Source organism: Pollachius pollachius (assembly GCF_949987615.1).
Source record: "Pollachius pollachius genome assembly, chromosome: 4".
Taxonomy (NCBI): domain Eukaryota; kingdom Metazoa; phylum Chordata; class Actinopteri; order Gadiformes; family Gadidae; genus Pollachius; species Pollachius pollachius.
Window position 1 is genome coordinate 8,270,969 of NC_136937.1, and position 18,419 is coordinate 8,289,387.

Consider the following 18,419-nt stretch of genomic DNA (forward strand, 5'->3'; position numbering starts at 1 on the left):
ATCTGAATATATACTAGGGCTGGCCCGAAAAACGAAAAAAAAATAAAGTTTACATACAATAACAACAGCGTCAATAGTATGAGAGTAGTCCTACTTTCAAGGATCTCAAAGCAAAAAGTGGTTTGAACATAGTACAATTGCATGGCAGGAATAGCACTACTCACCCGAAGAGAATTCACACAGGTGCCCATTATTATTCGTAGATAGAGCTGTCTGGTTTCTTTTCGCCTTGTTTAAATATTGATGTAAATGCTTAATATGTTCATCATTAAAACCCTTTTAAAACCATTAACCCTAACCACCCCCACACACAGACACAAACACACACACACACACACACACACACACACACACAGACACACACACACACACACACACACACACACACACACACACACACACACACACACACAAACCCCCATCTAGCCGCAACCTCTTCTCTTATTTCTATGGCCGCAACTGACCAGTGGGATCGCCACAGTGGAAAACAAAATCCCAGGGAGAACATTTAATAAATATCATATTTATTACAACCAGTAATCTGAACGTTGGTCTCTGTCAGTCTTGTTGATTCTAACACTGGACCGCAGATGTCAACATTCTAACAAAGTATTCAAACAATGTTATAATATCAGAATACAAAACAAAAGAACAAGATTTTGTTCAACCCATGTTGGTCCATTCTGAGGATGGCTGCCATTAACTCAATGAAGCATGCCTCTCGCCTCACAGTCTCCAACCCCCACCCTGAAGAATGAATATGACTGATACCTATTAGTGTGAATTATTTTTTGTTATTTACTTTAATGTTCCATTTTGATAAGAATACTGATACTTAGTAACTCAAGATTTCTCTCATAGTTTAAACTGCATATTTGTTAAGCTCCATCAAACATCACATGTGTTTGTGAGTGTTTTTTATAACATTTACCACATTAAGTCATGTTTTGGCTCAAGATCCAGCATGTTTACGACCTATCCCTACAATCTATCAGCCAACAATAATGAAATCCCTACTTAACCACCGTTCCCACAAACAAAAATGCATCAATAATCTAAAATAACATGTATGTACACAACAAATGCCCTATATCTCAAACCAATAACAACAACAATGTCTAACCAGCCACCCATACATTTCCACGCCTAATCATCAAAGCCCTTAAGACACGACAACCAAAACCCACAAATGCCCACACCTGGAAACCGCCAAACCATTCATCAACGACAACCTGCTATAAGTCTTAACACCTGTAAACAACCGAGTCATTAAAGTAAGCCTGAGGATTTAGCCACTGTGGTTAACGCTAAACACATGTCAGTTGTAGAGCTAACCCGAGATATGTTGTTAAGCAAGTCTTAAGAAAAACTTTGCAGGGGTGGTAAAGTTAGAAAAACACTGCGCTACGTTACTGCAAATGAACAAAATGCTTTGGAGATTCAAGGATCATGTTTGACCTCTGTTTAGACAATAGCCTGAATTTAGCTTTTTTAGCACTTTCCGATCCAACTCATTCTGTAATGTGTTGGCATGCTGGAACAATGGGTGTACCTAGTCTATCAAGTGAAGGAATCCTTGATATTGTGTCCCAGTACAATGATGCATAATATATAACATAATGGACCATGTTCATAACAATGGTTTTATTTTTCTATTACAATGTTTCATCCACTCACTGAAGTTTCTGCTCTGCATCCTTGGCATATGATATCTGTTCTGTCTCACATTGAAGATAAGACATTTTCAGAAGATTATAACTAGGTTTAACTTGAAGAATAATTGTATTACTTTGTCCTGGATAGTGTAGGAAAAAAGTAGTGTGGGTGAGACAAGATAATACAATATATTTGACATTTACGAGCGCAATGTCATTCAAGGAACTCTGTTGGCTGATCCATGGCAAGAAACCAAAGGACAACTGAAGGCCTAGAAGTGAGAAAAAATACTTTGAGGCTGTATTGTGGTCCATCCAAATTACATTTTAGGTAGATAAATGGAAGTGTGGCAGTTTCTCATGTATGAAGTTATCTAGTGTGCACATTTATCCTGACTTCTAACTAGACCTTTGACCCTTATTTCGGAGGTAAGATGTTTGGCCTTTGTGTGCGCTAAAAAAATAGGGTTGAAACAAGGCAAAATCGATTCCATTTGATCTAACTTTGCGCATTGAATGTAATATTTCCACAGGGCAATTACATTTTATTACAGCATACGAATAACTCTTGAAAGTTTGGATTGGAAAAAATAATTATCCAAACCACTATCTGTGCATATCTGAACTTTGGCTTCAGGAACTGCCCTATTAGACTGGCCACTAAGTGAAATACATATAGGCCAATTATGTGATTCTAGTTACTAAAGCAAACAAAACAACATTTCTATGTAATAACAGCTTCAACAAAGCACTGTAAGTTCCCTTGAGCTCTCCAAAGGCCAGTGAAACAGAGCCAGTGAACCCTAATGGCGCGTTTCCACCAGAGGGTGCGGTACGGTTCGGTTCGTAAGGTGCGGCACGGATCGCGTTTCCACCGCCAAAAGAGGGCATGACCCGGGCTGAGCCGTACTGGGCCGTACTCGTCCCGCAGTACTCCTCCGTTGGGGTACTGAGACGCCTGAAAGGGTGCCGGCAATTTCGAGCTACACACGCCCTCCGTTGATTGGTCGACAGAATCGTGACTTCCGTGCAACATGGGGATAAAAACAAACAAACACAGTACCCGCAAGGTATTATTCTGGACAATAGGAGGTGGAGACATGGAGGTGGAGACGTTGTGAAAACGAAACTGTTGCTGGACGACTTCCATAGTATCTCTTTGTTTAATGTGTCGCCTTCCTCTTTTCCATTGTTTTTATTGTGAATACGTTAAGTGAAGTTATGGCTTTTAGCCTTGGCTTGAGCTTGAGGTTTACTCAATCCCATTACTTTTTAAAGAAAACAAAAGATCTGACCCAGGATAGGTATCCACACACATCCGCAGGTCATAAATTCATAAAAACAAATGAACTTGGATCAAAAACTGAGTAACGCCCTATTGCCTTTGCAATGCAGAACCATCGCATGCCATGAGCTACATCAACACCGACACAGCTTGATTGACAAACCTCCTATTTCCCCTGCCCTCCACGCCCTGTCTCTTGCAATCCAACCCCTCCTCTCCCCTCGTCCTCGTCCACCCATTCATCATGTCCTTCCTCCGACTCTCTGTCCCGCAGGCCCGTCCTCCATCCATCGACTGCATTGTCTCCTTTCCTCTATCCCTCTCCCTCTCTGGCTTTCTCTCCAACCCCCCAGTCCCCATCACTCCACCGCTGTCCCATCAGTGTACATGTTGGGAGGGGGGGAAGGAAGGGGTGGGGGGGGGTTCCGGTTCCCATGCCTCCTCATCACCGACTGGACTGTACGGACGTGAGGTCCTCTGTGCCGCGGTATCGGGTTCCAATATCTGGAAGTTCCAGATGTACTCTCATGAGAGCGGTCTTTTTCATTGGCTAAGAAAAAAAGCCTTACAAGCCATGTAGACTGGACCCCGCAATGACATCACCCTTCCCCCCCGACTCTTGCCAAAACCTTCATCCCGGTTCGGTGGGCTAATGAAAACCCTGTCATGTAGGTTCAGCAGATAAACACACACCTACACACACAGAGACACTCATGCACACTCATACACACGCACAAGGTCGAAACTTACCGAACAGTTTATACTACTGGACGGCTGGAGATTCTGGGCTAGATCAAGACTTCTCAAGAGAGGCTAAATATATATACACACATACACCCAAAGGTTGAAGGGTAATCACCTTCATTACCTATGAGCACACAGAGTGTATGATTACTATTGTTTTTAGTAGGGGAGAGAAATTACTATAATGATGAGCTTGATCTTGAGCCCTAAATTGCAAGGGACACGGCACAATGGGGAACAGCTTTGAAAATAAGCATAGGCCACAGCAGTGATGATCCGAGACGCCAAAAGACCTATGAATCAATCTGGTCCACACCAAGATGAGTTCTGGTAAGATTGGACCCACCCAAAACATCAAGACATGACCAATAAAAAAATAACTGTCAACACCAAGAAGAGACCCATAAATAACCCAGTCAACAGCAAGAAGAGACCGATAAATTACCCAGTCAACACCGAGACAACCCTACCCTAACCAAATCCCTCTAGACATGACCAATTAATAGCCGATTCAACACCAAGAAAACCCTAACCCAATCCATCAAGACCTGACCAATAACTCACCCAGTCAACAGAACACAAAATTTCTGATGACATTTGTTTCTTAAGATGCAGAGATCAAAATTTATGTATTTTTGTTCAATGGGTATTTTTTTGCCTTGATGGACATGACAGTGAATAGAGATGGGACAGCGTTTTGCAGAAAAGACTGAGTAACATATATAATTGCATCATAAGATCACAGGTCAGGAAGGCGGGTTAAAGAAGGGAGGTAATGAGGTGTAGCATAGGACCACAGGTCAGGAAGAGGGGGGAAGAAGAGAGGTAATGACTTGTAGCAAAAGACCACAGGTTCAGGACAGTGGGTTGAAGAAGAGAGGTAATGACGTGTAGCATAGGACCAAAGGTCAGGAGGACAGTGGGGAGATATTGGTCTGAACTTGAAGACCAACTTTGAAACAACGTTCTTGTGTTTTTGATTGCTTTTCTCTTTTATTTATATCTTTATTTGTTTATTGTCCATTTTCAAATGAGCAAAATCCAATCGATGTCAACAGAAACGTAATTCCTTATTATTGCATGATCTTATTTTTATTATTCTTTATTAACATTTCCCACACAAACGGTCATATGTCAGCTGTTCACAGATAAAAAAACCCTGAAATCTCTCGTTTTCCCCTTGTCCAGGAAACCATGATTTCCCGTTGGCACCATTCTCCTCTCCTTCTTCATTTTGCTGTTGAACTTAAAGCCTGCCTGTCCGTCCCTTGATGAGTCATTCTGGCTGTCAGCTCCTTTTTTTTGTCCTCCACCGCCTAGGACATTATCCAGCAGCCTTTCCCCTTCCTCCCCCCCCCCCCCACCAGCTCCCCGGAGAACAGAAACAGATATTCTTTGGAGAGTTACAGCCCATGTTGTCAATTGAAAACAAGCCTGGTGGGGGGGGGGGTCAGACTACAGCAGCATCTGAGATGATGCGTGACAGGCAGCACAGTGACATTTCCATCGACCGTAACTTAAGGGCGGCACTCATGACGATCAAGTGAAAATTACATTTCACTTAACGGCCACTTAAAGCTTCACACGTGAAGATGCATTCCCCGGCCAGAACATAAAGCATGGCATGGGTGCAACAACAAGGGCGGTCTCAAAACGGTTTCAATAAGGAAGGCCGAGCAGCGGTCTGCAGAGATCAGACACACAGAACGATACAGAGAGACGGCGATGCACAGGGAAAACACACAGACGGCAATCATTTGCTGCCAGGCCAGCTGTTGCAGCGATGTGGCATCCTTTGTCCATATTTGCAATTGTTACATATTACATCGATATTATACATCAACATATTTATAACATATACAGTAGTTATTAAAATATAGAATCGTTTTCCCACTGCAACCCATGCACATCCAGGCGAATACAATTGCCAAAGATGGTCAAAATACGTCACGGGACGGTCATACTCGGACCTTGTCGGAACAGAATTGCGGCTTGGCCAATCAGAAGTATGCGATGTTGAAACTTCCCATGCAAAACAGCGTAGCATTGCCCACACTGCAGGATCTCATGGATGTTAAACAAGCAGTTCTATAGATACAAGGTCCAATACTTTTATGAACAGACAATGATGATACACATATACGCCTGCGATGCCTCCTTATGGGGGACACCTGCAGAGGCAAAAACAAGGGTTGGGGAGGGAGGGGGTCCTGTTCTCTGCAGTTCTACCAGTCAGCCTTGAAAGCCTTGAGAGGAGGAGGGGCTGGCGGTGCCGGCCGGGGCATGGTCGGGCTGAGGTCTGGTGCCCAGATGTAGCGTATCTATGGCAACGACATGATGGATACACATGTCTACACACAGACGTATGCATCGGATACACATACACATTATCTGTTCTGAAGGGTTGATTATGAGAGTCCATTGTCCTATGTTGGTGCATGGAAGGGTGTGTGTGTGTGTGTGTACGTGTGTGTGTGTGTGTGTGTGTGTGTGTCTGTGTTTACACGTGCGTGCGTGTGTGTGTGTGTGTGTATAAGTGTGTGTGTAAGTGTGAGTGCATGCGCACGTGTGTGTGTGTGTTAACTTGCAAAGATAAACAAGTAATTAGTACCTGACAAGCATTGCCAATTCATTAAAAAGACACAAAATGGTCAAAAATATACATAATATAGAGATTTCACATCTGCCCAACCACCTGACACAGAACCCTATCCAAATACCATAACAATAACACTGTCTATTTGTCTAAACTATGAAACAGAAGACAGTGTGTGGGTGGCGCCTCTGCCCTCTTGTTATCCTATCCTTGCCGTGTCTTCTCCATGCTGTCATGTTAAACTGCTGATAAGCCTCTCTCCTCCCCCAGCATTCTCCTGCAGCAGAGGAAACTCCCACCTGGACGCCAGCACCAGGTCTGTCCTCTCAAGCCCCCTCGATTATCTCCTAGACTAACTCCTAGACAACTGCTCTGTCCTCTCTAAACCTCGTAGACTACAGCTATATCCTCTCAATCAGTCCCCTGAACTTAATGCCTCAAAACAACTGTGCCATGCCAGAAGTTGCAGGACTGAGGAATACAAACACACACAAACATGCGCACAGACACACACACACAACACACACACACAGACACATGCAAACGTGCAAACACATACACAGACACATACACACACAGACACATGCATACACACACACGCGCGCACAGGCACAAACACACACACACACAGACACACACACAAGCACACACACACACACACATCTGTAAATGGGAGAAACTTTGTAAATTCTTCCTTCTCCATCCCTTAAGTCAAGAATAGAATGTGCTTCTTAAGCATGACAACTATGTACCGTGGCCTACAGGGGTTCTGAAGGATGCTTCTGGAAGCAAAACAAAGCCAAGACAAACAAAGAAAGGAAACATGGAACACGTGCAAAGTGTGCTTTGCTAAGCTTGGGTGTGTGCCTTGTGTGTGTCTGTGTTTTTGACGTTAACTAGCTACTTTCATTTTGCATTGGTATTTATAGATTCTGTTTCAAAATGTATTCTATTTTGTTTCTACAGCCATGGCTATGACTAAGACTAGGAGATCATTTGTTTTTTATAAGCTCATGATATCTCAAATTGTAAGGGCACATCTATATGGGTGGTTACCAACAATAACATGCAGTTCCATGTATTGTAATCGTTCCCAGATTACATTACATGGTCAATTAAGCAATTGTGTATGGGCGCTTTTATGGTGTTTAACTTATTTCAGAAGGAAGGGGACTTTAAGGAAGTTTAGGTCTGGACAATTAAGGGAGAGGTCTTCCAATTCACACGGAATTGAAATCATTGTTGACCCAGGTGGTTTACATCAAAGAGAGAACTTCAGACACAGCCCATGGGAAATGCTAAACGGTTTACCTGTTTGAAAATAAAATGTACAGCCCATGTAAGTCAAATGAAAGGGATCTTTATATTTTAAGTTTCAACCATCTGTCCATCTGTTGGTTATATAATTGGTTACATCCTGAATACTTTCAAAACAGAAATTGCCTTTTTAGCGAAACGGCCACTGGACCAAATTATGATCTGAAGTCAGTGTTGGGGAGGGGAGAACTGTGAGAATGTGAAAGTCCCGTCCAAGACCATGACTCTGTCTTAAAATGTGTCAGAGTCTGAAGATAAGGCCGAGGAGAATTCAAGATCACACGATAATGATCCAAGGGAAGATTATCCTTCAGTGAAGTTAAACAACATTCTTGAGTCATAAATGATCAAATGGAAACTCCCACCTTTGATAACACAGGAAGCATGAGCAGTGGCCACTGATGCAGAGTAAAACTAAACAAAAAAAAACCTCCTCTTTAAACAGCTTGCTACCATTCCCAAAACACCCAGGTACTGGGGGGGATGTCATTTCCACTACCAGACAGGGGGTTTCTCCTCTGGTCGACGGGGTTCCATGATGAACTTCCGACCCTATAGGGGTCCCCAGCCCACCTTCAGCTGGTGCTGAAATGTGGGGGTGGGGTAGGGAGATCCGACTTGCTGGCAGGAACCATGAACGTATGGAGGTATCCTTGCAGGTCTGACATAAGTAACGACTCAAACATGGGGAATTAAAGAGTTATTTTGAAAGCTGGCCAGAGGAAGGGTTTTAAGGGTGTTGGGGCATTTGGGACAGCTCAGGAAGATCACGCGAGTTGGGAGTTTCGGGGTAAGATGCCAAGGCTCCTGCAGGGGATAAGGCATGTGGACCCCAGGGATTAGATGCAGAGCATAGAGCCAGACTACCATCTTCTGGTTCTGGAACCGGAGAAACAGTTGGGGGAAAAGTGAGACAATAGAGAGCAGAATAGATCAAAAGCCGGATTGCGAGTGCATGCTGTGGCCATATGCAACGCTTCGTCCACTCCAAAGGTTTGAGGAACGGTTAACACCATCCAGGCTTGAATATTTTTTTAATTACTTTGTAATAGAACAAAAGACAGATACAAAAAAGAAAGAGAGAGGGTATGAACAACAGGGACATGACAGTGCAGGAAGCACAAAACAGGATAAACACACACCAGTATACTTGTAAATGGCTATGGAAGAGAATACACTAGAAAGGTAAGATTAAAAGGTGCATAAGGTAAACAGTGCATGACGTGTGGTCAAAATCCTAATTCCTTCTCTCTGATAGCAAAGTAGCAAAATACTCCAATGCTTAAATGATAAATGATGTGCACGCATTGCAAAGTATCATCATGTCAACAGTGAGATACCTTGTTCCCCATACATATCCGGTTATCATCTGTAGTAAGATTATGTTTAGTAGTTAGACTACAAGGAGATACAAATTGCACTTGGAAATTTTCTATCACTATCGACTATTTGGACATTTGACCATACACATGGACTTCAAATGCATTTGTGGCACGTCTCACAAGACAAACAACGTGTCTAGTTAGTGGTTAGTAAAGGATTCCATTTCTGTCATGGTCATATGAGTAAACGTATCCCAGAACAACAGGAACAGAATCAACACCTATAGCTCCCCAGAGAATCGAGGGGAAAAACCTGAGAAAGACTTGATAAAAACAATATACAAAACTTAAGTCTACCAAGTGTTTTACCGTGGTGGTGGTTTCAAGAAGAAGAGTTGAAACAAGTGTGTTTGTGTGTGTGTTTGTTTTAGTATGTACACGTGGGTGTGTGCATGCTTGTGTGTACGTGTGTGTGTGTGTTAGTGTTTAGTCACAAGGCCTCTAGACACTTCCTCTAACCAGCACAGCAAGAGAACCTTCCTGGAAATGTATATATGTTTGTCAAAATGCCATAATCTCACCTAGTCTTCAATCATCACCCCCACACTACCAGCAGACCATCCCCCCCACCCCCTCACACATCTCTGCATTGTGAACTGGAAGTCACCCCTCTGCAGCAATGAAGTGCATGGGTTACAAGTCACTTCTCACACGTGGGGAGAAAGACAACACTGTTCTTGGGTCTTGACTGAGAACTTCTCAAGTACATTACAAAATGGGAACACAAAGTGGGGCGGGGATGTCACGAATAAGGCGATTGCGTCAATCTTTATAAAATAAGACAATTTTGTCTAATTTCACTTTGGTTGAAAAACCTTATTGTGGTGAATCTTTTCATTTATTGTGATACTAGCGGTGAACTTTTGTGTTATTGCTCTTGCTGCTTGCAGATTGCTTCCTGATAAATCTGCTGATGCATCAAGTGCAAAAAAGATATGTACTGAATGCATTCTTATCTGTGCCGGATTACTATGTAATGATGTTGGGTAGTAAATGGTACCAACACTCAACTGCTTTTTGCAAAATGCATGCATTTTTCAATATCGTTAACTAATAATGTGAATTTAAAACCAAATGTGATATCTCAAGTTTCTTATGAAATCCACATTTCCAGAGTAAACAAAAACAAATCTTTATCCAGTCGTAATAGGATTTGGAAAGAGTCTATATATGGTGCTAATAAGTTGTGTTTGTTTGTTAGAGCTATTGGGATAAGAGGTAAAGGTTAGAGCGACTCAAACGTTTGCTTGTTTACAGACTAGACGGATCTAGCCTCCCTGACCAAATCAGATATGGACCTGGCTGTAAACCCCTAATTTAGACGTTTAGAGAAAAATGTCCCCGAATAACATCTTGTGATGGCGATAGCGCTCTGATGAGGAGAAAGTTGTTGAGCATAAGCTTCACTACAAAAGCTTTGAAGCATTTCAAGTAAATGGCACAACTTGTTTAACCTAAATGCTATTTTTCTCTGGCATCTATCTTTTCATAAGCAAAGTGACACATTTGCCAAGCTTTCACATTTTTCAAGTAACGTAGAATTAAGTGGCTCAACTATTCACTTCCAACATGAGTAATGTTTATAATACGTGCTATGCTCTAAAAGGTCATAGACCTAATAGCAGCATATCACTGGTTGGTAAACATTGTTTTAAGCGCAAAAGAAAACATCATGAATTCCATCCTAGATTTGTTGTTTGTTGATCATATTCTCCAAAATGATATGTGAATCAGTCTGATAACAATTAAAAAAATGCTAGACATCAAACCACACTACAAAACACTGATACAAACCAGAGCACATCACACTTCTCTACACAACACCGCCCCACACTACAATAGATCAAAATCAAATCCTGTATTGCTAATTTGTCAGGTCATTTCATAGGCATGCTAACCTTAGGGGTCTGGTAAGTGTTAGCCTCCTAGTTCCACATTGTGCCTGCAACCTGTGCACTGGGCCGTCGATATTTCTCTCCACAAGCGTTTACATAGAGTGCACAGAAGAATTACAAGACAAACCTTTGATGGAATGCCTTTCTAAAGTCTCCAAAAAAGGAGGGAGCAAAGGAGGAGAGGAGAAACAGATCGGAGTCGAAAGATCAGAAGCATATGCTTTCTGGATTTATGAGGCAAAGTTTGAATATGGTGTGTGTGTGTGTGTGTTCGTGTGCGTGCATGTGTGCGTGACACATGTGTAAATGTATAAGAAGAGGCTGAAAAATAATCTTCAGATCTTCCTCAAAAGATTAACGATTCATTGACTGTAAAATAGTGCAGAATTACATTCAATGCACTCACACTATAAACATATGCTGTATAGATACTGACAATAAATAAAGAATGGACACTTGAAACCGAATATAATAAAGAACCTGTTAAACTGAAGGGTGTTTTGTGTGTTTGAAAGTGTGTTATCAAATGAGTGCTGATTCCTTTTACTGGCGTAACCTAGGAGTGAGCACCTGAAAAGAGAGGAAGGGGAATTTCATAATACATAATGCATTGTGAATTAACAACAAGTCATAACAAGTAATACTTCATGGCAAAAAATTCTAAGGAACATCCCCCACCAATGTGAGTCAATGAATGAGTAAAATGTTTGCTCTGCTTAGGATTCAATGGGGAGACAGACACCCATTCAGTCTGCTGTCCGATGCTATAATGAAAGAAACTGTACCTCAAAAAACATAACACTGCAAGGGTTGATGGTACAACTACCTAAAGACCAACATCTAGTTTCCTTTACCTATTCGATGAGTTATAAACTATTACACATAACTAAAGCCTGAGAATCAAACCTAACCTAAGTGGTCCATAAAGAATATTAAAATCATGTCTGGTTTCCTATCACTGTTTGGTATTACACTTGTGTCTGTGTGTGTGTGTGTTTGTGTGTGTGTGTGTGTGTGTGTGTGTGGGTGTGGGTGTGTGTGTGTGTGTGTGTGTGTGTGTGTGTGTGTGTGTGTGCGTGCGTGGGGGGGTGGATGAAAAAAGACACCTAGAGAATGGAGAGAGACCGTTACATGGTGTTCATGTGTCCAGTCACAGAGTCCGTTTTTTAGTGACCCAAGTCTGATTCAATCCAGATGGCTGCCTTCACTCTGCAGGAAGCAAAACCAAAACCACCTGTGCACCTCTCTCTCTTTCTCTCAGTGAGGAATTCTACAGAGCTCAAACACCACCACCGCAATATCCACATGTGAGCCTCAGAGCCAACAGCACCACACAAAATCACTTAGTTTGGTCCTAACACCAAACCTGTTACACACGTATATAGAACAGGGGTTCACCTTACATACGTATTATAAAACAGGCCAGGTTCACGTTTACACACTTATTTAGAACAGGGGTTCACCTTACACACATATATAATACAGGGGTTCATGTTTACACACTTATATAGAGTAGGGATTCACATCTACACACTTATGAATAACAGAGTTCCCAAGCGTCTTCATGCCTTGAACCCCCTGCGGAGGTAATTTTAGCCAGGGAATTATTGTGCAGTAGAATCTGCCATTCATTCCCATTACCCTGTCCAGAAGGGGTTCAACCATACTAATGAAATACAATTGACAAATAGTCAAGGCAGAAAATACTTAGTAGTAGTCCCTTGTGACCCCTTGTGTCCCTTGAGTTCGAAAGCCACTGATATAGATTGAAGCACAAGAAAAACATTGTTGTCCAAATTGACAGGACACAAATAGCAGGACGTCATCAAGCATTTCAGTCAAATAACATCAACCGGCCTGAATTGAAAAAAACAAAAAGCTTGCAGGCAGATGAGTAGCCACGAGATGCGCACGGCTAAGTGCATTACTTTTAGAACCAGCCAGTAGCAAGGAAACATTGACCTATGTGTGGCTGTAGATGAGGGATCTTTTGCACCTCAAGGTTGCTTTCAGACTATGAGCTTGGGAAAGAAATGTAATGGACAATTGGTTAATTAATATGATTGGGCCTCATAAAAAATTCACTCCTTATCGTTGGTGTACTGGGAGCCAATGTGAGTGAGACGAGATGTATTTCATTTAGATCTGAAGCTTTGTGAACCTGTATTGATTTCTTCAACCCATCTTGTTCTTGTTCTACATAATGAAAAACATGCGCACACATATGCCCATTACTCACGCGTGCTCATACACACACACACACACACACACACACACATACACACACACACACACACACACACACTCAAATGGATACTGCTCACACGCTCATACAAATTCACACATGCATACTTTTGGTCACACTCACACATGCTCACAGATATGCTAATAGACATTCACACACACACGCACACACACACACACACACACACACACACACACACACACACACAGACATGCATTGGAGCACACACAAGCACGGCAGCGCACACTCTCTCACACACACGCACGGCAGCGCACACTCACACACACACACACACACACACACACACAATTTATCACCAGATGCCTCTTATCTGTAACTCAATTCTCTAAAGTCGGTCACAAGCCCGCATCACATGGAGGCATATGAATCTCAGAGGTACAGAAAGACACACACTGCTCACTTTGGTCGGTCTTGCACGAATGCTCTGGCTTTGGAAGCTGTCCAGAGAATAATCGGTATTTCCCCTGGAGATATAAACTCCATGAACCCTGAACCCACAATCAAGGAGTCAGCGAGGCTATCACCAGCCTTCACCATGAATATTTATAACCAGCACTTAATTCATCAGATTGTACTACTTAAAGCCTTCTGTTAATGTATCATTAGAATCATTCAAATTGTGTTTTTATTGTATTTAATTGCCTTTTATTGTCTAGCTTGGAAGTAATGTTATCAAACCGTGTCTCCACGACATTCGGCCCCCCTCTATAATGTTTCATAGAATCATACAATATATTTCTAACCTCGGTCGGCCGCTCAGGCTGAAATAAATGCATTAGTAGTCCTATCCTCTACCGTCGTCGTTTTAAATCAAATGCGGTGCTCGTGTTGGCACAGACAGAAGCGTCCTGAATGAACCTCTGGGTGCCAGACGAGCCTCTCTCAGGAGTTGCCAGAAACTTTTGATGGCCATTGAGACACGACAGTTAAGCCACTCAACTAATGGATACCTTTTAGCTGCTTTGTCATGCTTGTCATGAATAACGTAGGCCTAGTGTGTAGTGTACATCATCAATAATGCAGAAACACTGTGTACTGTACACATCACATCATGTGTATCATCATCCCTGATGCCGATCTCGCGCGCGGTCCCCACAGATGCGCTCGAGACACACGAGCAGTCGGTCACTACAAGTGGCGCGAAACGTCAGCGACTTAAAACGCTCAAAAGGAGAAACAAACATTCAAATATTAAAGAAGTTCTTACCTGCTGTTGCTATTGTTGTCAAAACGAAATGCCCATTTCGCTGGTCCATCTTTCACACACCACGGGTCTCCGGCGACCGAGGGGGGCTTCTGCTCTCCGTATGACGCAGGGTGTTGACACCAGAAACTGTAAGTCTAACGAGCTGAATGTGAGCGGTGTCCAACACCAGATTCAAGCCTTGTCGAGCCGAATGAGAGGGTGTTCAACACCAGACGCACGTCTTAAGTGAGTTAGCTGAATGACAGGGTCTATTATAACGTCAGATACAAGCCGTGACGTCTGAAAGATGACAGGACGAGCTCCAGGGCATTTCCTTTCCCTCTTTTCTTAGCTAGCCGACCGTTAAATCCCTTTTTTCCAAAGACGAAGCTTGAGTGGTCTGTGCGTTATTCCATGGCCCGTTTAAATCCTGCGTGTAGGCTGCGATGTGCTGTCCAGAGAGGGCTAGGTCTACAGTGCGGACCAGAGGAGGGATGGCAAGTGAGAGACGTATGATGAGGAGCACTCTACTACTACAGAAGGGAGTGGAGGGCTTGGTCTCTGCCAACCCATGGGAAAATCTTACCAGTCACAAAAAAGCAGGGTTGACATATGTGGAAACTCGAATGTCTGTATTACTAGGCAATATGGAGGGGGGGATAAAACGTGGGCATTCGGTGTTTTATGAATAACCAGTCTCTGTCAGTTTTTCCTTTAAGAGTGCAATCAGCTCTTTGCCATCCAAAAATAACTGTGATCCAGTGTAATGTTAAACATTTGCCTAATGTAATGTGTTATGGTGCCTCAGGCAGCAAGGCACAACTTTTCTCCCTGTAGAATTGTCTGATTTTCCCCATTTTTACAAAGTGCTTCTTTTAGGAAATAGTAATAACGATCTCTCTATTAAAAGCTTTGTTCCCTCTTGGCTGTCAGTATTTTTATTATTGCTTGTTTATTGTCCTACTGTACCAACTATACACACACACACACATGCACACACATAATTTACTTAAATGAGGTTGACAGATCCTGCCATACAAAACATTCTCTCTCTGCCTCTCCCCCTTTCTCTCTCTCTCCCCCTCTCTCTCTCTTACTCTCTCTCCCTACCTCTTTTTCTCTCTGATTACAGGATGTGAATGTGTACACACACGGAGTACAATTTGGACGCCACAAGGATGACTGGGCTGTGGCTATAAGGGCAATCAAGCCCCAGTATGTTCTAATGTACTTGGGTACTGTAGTGCGTTAGACAAGTTGTAGTTTTCTTATGGAGTACACCATACATAGCCTTGTCCAAGCCAAGACATAGTCCCCGATTGAGTCTTCTCTCTTCAGGCAACACGCAGCTTCTAAGGAATCTCTAATGTATACAAACTGAGTCTGTTCGTGCGTGAACGTATGTTAGCTTACAGCTTTCAGTAAACAACTAGTATACCTGTCCAAAACAGATTGTTCCTTCCTTTTATCGAAGGAGTAACATACACTGTCTACACTGCCCATTTAAAACATTGGTACTCTGGAAAAAGTTTTTCATTGAACCAATTAAAAAAATTGGTTCACATCTATAGTGCATAACTTGAGCCAATGACAAATATATAGCTTGCCTCAAACAATATTTCCTGTGTTCACAAAAACAAAATAATACAACTTGGCACTAAGTATAATTTTATTCTTTGAATGAAGGTAATACATTTAAATTGTATGTTAAATCCTTAACAAAAAAATACTGATTTTGTCACAACTTGGGAGCACTCATGGGTTCCGGCTCGTAACATCTTGGACCCTGACCTCATCCAGCTTTCCATAGGGACCATCCTGATCAGCCCGGTGGGACGTCAGGAGCCGTCCCTAGAGGGGGGGGTTCTGTCACAACTTCAGCAAGGCTTTAGTTTTTCATTTGTCTGTTTCCTGTTTTGCCACACTAACTCATGTCATTTCAGGTTTCTGCCACTCCCTCCTGCTCTGCATTACCTGCTGTTTTCATTCACCTGGCCTGCCCCACCCCCATACTCGCCTGCTCTTCATCAGCTAATCAGCCCCTCAGCATATGTACCGGTCCATTTCCCTCAGTTCTTTGCCAGATTGTCTAGTGTGTTTAACTAGCTCTCCCACGTCTTCTCATGCTGATCCTGAACCTGCCTGCTCGTGTATTGACCTGCCTTTTTGGACTTTGGACCTTCATTTTTGCCTGTTCCTACTGGATTGACCTGCCTGTTTGGACTTTGTACCTTCCCTGTTGCCTGCTCCTACTGGATTTGTTTGCTACACGGATTGACTACCTGGTTTGACCTCTGCTTGGAATAAACACTGTTTCTTCACCTGAACTGTTTCTCTTGTCATGCTATTGGGTTCTCGTCTGCCATTTGGTGAAACCTGACTGTACAATCTGGCCAAAAATGAACCCAGCCGACATGGAGAAAATGAATCAAGAAATAGCAGCTCAAGCTGCTGATCTACACCATCATGAGAAGCAATTCACCGCTATGGAGGTGGCTTTCCGGGAGGCTTCTGCACGCCACAACCAACATTTGGAGACTGAGCGGTCAGCTCCAGCAGCTCATACAGGCCAGTCGACCGCCAGCGGTTTCACCTCCCACTGCCCCGGGTCCAGAACCCCGCTTAAATGTTCTGGAGCGCTTTTCTGGAGCTCCAGATAATGCCGCTCTTTTCTGACTTTGTGCAAGTTGACTTTTGAACTTCAGCCTCTCACATATCCCACTGAGAGGTCAAGAGTGGCTTTCATGATCACCCAGCTTACGGGGCAGGCTCGGGACTGGGGCACCGCTGAGTGGGAGAAGCAGTCGGCTTTCTGTTCTTCTGTGATGGCCTTCTCTGAGGGTATTCGGAAGGTGTTTGACCATGCTACCCCTGGGCGAGAGGCTGCTCGTGGACTGTTAAATCTGGTTCAGGGGAGCCGGAGAGTGACTGATTATTCCATTGAGTTCCGGACACTTGCTGCGGAGAGTGACTGGAACGCTTCCTCCCTGACTGACGCTTTCTACTACAGCCTTTCTGATGATATCAAGGATGAACTGGCGGCTCAGGACCCCCGACAGATTTAGACGCGCTCGTTGCCACGGCCTTCCGCATCGATGGACGTCTCCAGGAAAGAAGACGAGAGAGAGCGCTGACCGATACTCCCCGGAGCTTTCCACGGTCTCCAGCGTCACCTCCGACTTCAATGTTTTCTCCTCCCGTCGGTGACCCTAGAGACCCGGTTGAGCCGATGCCACTTGGCCAGACCAGGTTGTCAGCAGCTGAATGACAGCGGCGCCAAAGGGAGAACTGCTGCATGTACTGCGGGCAGGGAGGTAAAAGACAGGGCTCCCCAGGAATCCAGAGGAAGCTGGTGAGCCGTATCATGAACTCTGAAATGCTCTCTCATGCACTACTTCACGCCCAGCTCAACTGTAATGGACAATCACACACTGTCTCTGTCCTCATTGACTCCGGGGCCGACACCAACCTTTTGGATCATGGTCTTGCCATGCAGCTGGGTATTAACCAGGAACCCTTGGTCAAGCCTATCGAGGCTACTGCTCTGGATGAGCGCCTCCTCTGCAGTTACCCAGCGCACTGTTTCTCTTCATCTGGGCATATCAGGTAACTACACTGAATCACTTACCTTTCACCTGATAAATGCTCCTCAGCAGCCAGTCATCCTGGATTTTCCTTGGTTAGTAAAACATAATCCACATATTGACTGGAGGACTGGTTCAATTCTACAATGGCGTGAACATTGCCATGCGGTCTGTCTGAAATCTGCTTTGTTACCTGCCTTCAACACCTCTTCCTCTAATGAGCTCTCAGATCTCTCAGGTGTTCCATCCGAGTACTTTGACTTAAAGGAGGTGTTAACAAAGTATGGGCCACCTCGCTTCCCCCACACCTCCCATATGATTGTGCCATTGACCTCCTCGCTGGCTCATCACCACCAAGGGGAAGACTCATCTCTGTCAGCCCCTGAAACCAAGGCCATGGACGAATACATTAACAACTCACTGGCAGCAGGCATCATCCGTCCCTCTTCATCTCCTGCTGGATTTTTTTTTTGTGGATAAGGACAAATCCCTCCGACCCTGCATCGATT

At 43.6% G+C, this 18,419-nt stretch overlaps 1 protein-coding gene across 1 annotated transcript in view; it reads right to left on the reverse strand.

Annotated features, from left to right (window-relative positions):
* itga1 (integrin, alpha 1) overlaps positions 1-14,812 on the reverse strand; it is a 41,255-nt gene extending 26,443 nt beyond the window's left edge. Inside the window, exon 1 of the mRNA XM_079734967.1 lies at positions 14,348-14,812. Coding sequence (XP_079591093.1) covers positions 14,348-14,396 — 49 coding nt within the window. The 5' untranslated portion in view covers positions 14,397-14,812. The remainder of the gene's footprint in view (positions 1-14,347) is intronic.
* Between the last annotated feature and the right edge of the window lie 3,607 nt (positions 14,813-18,419).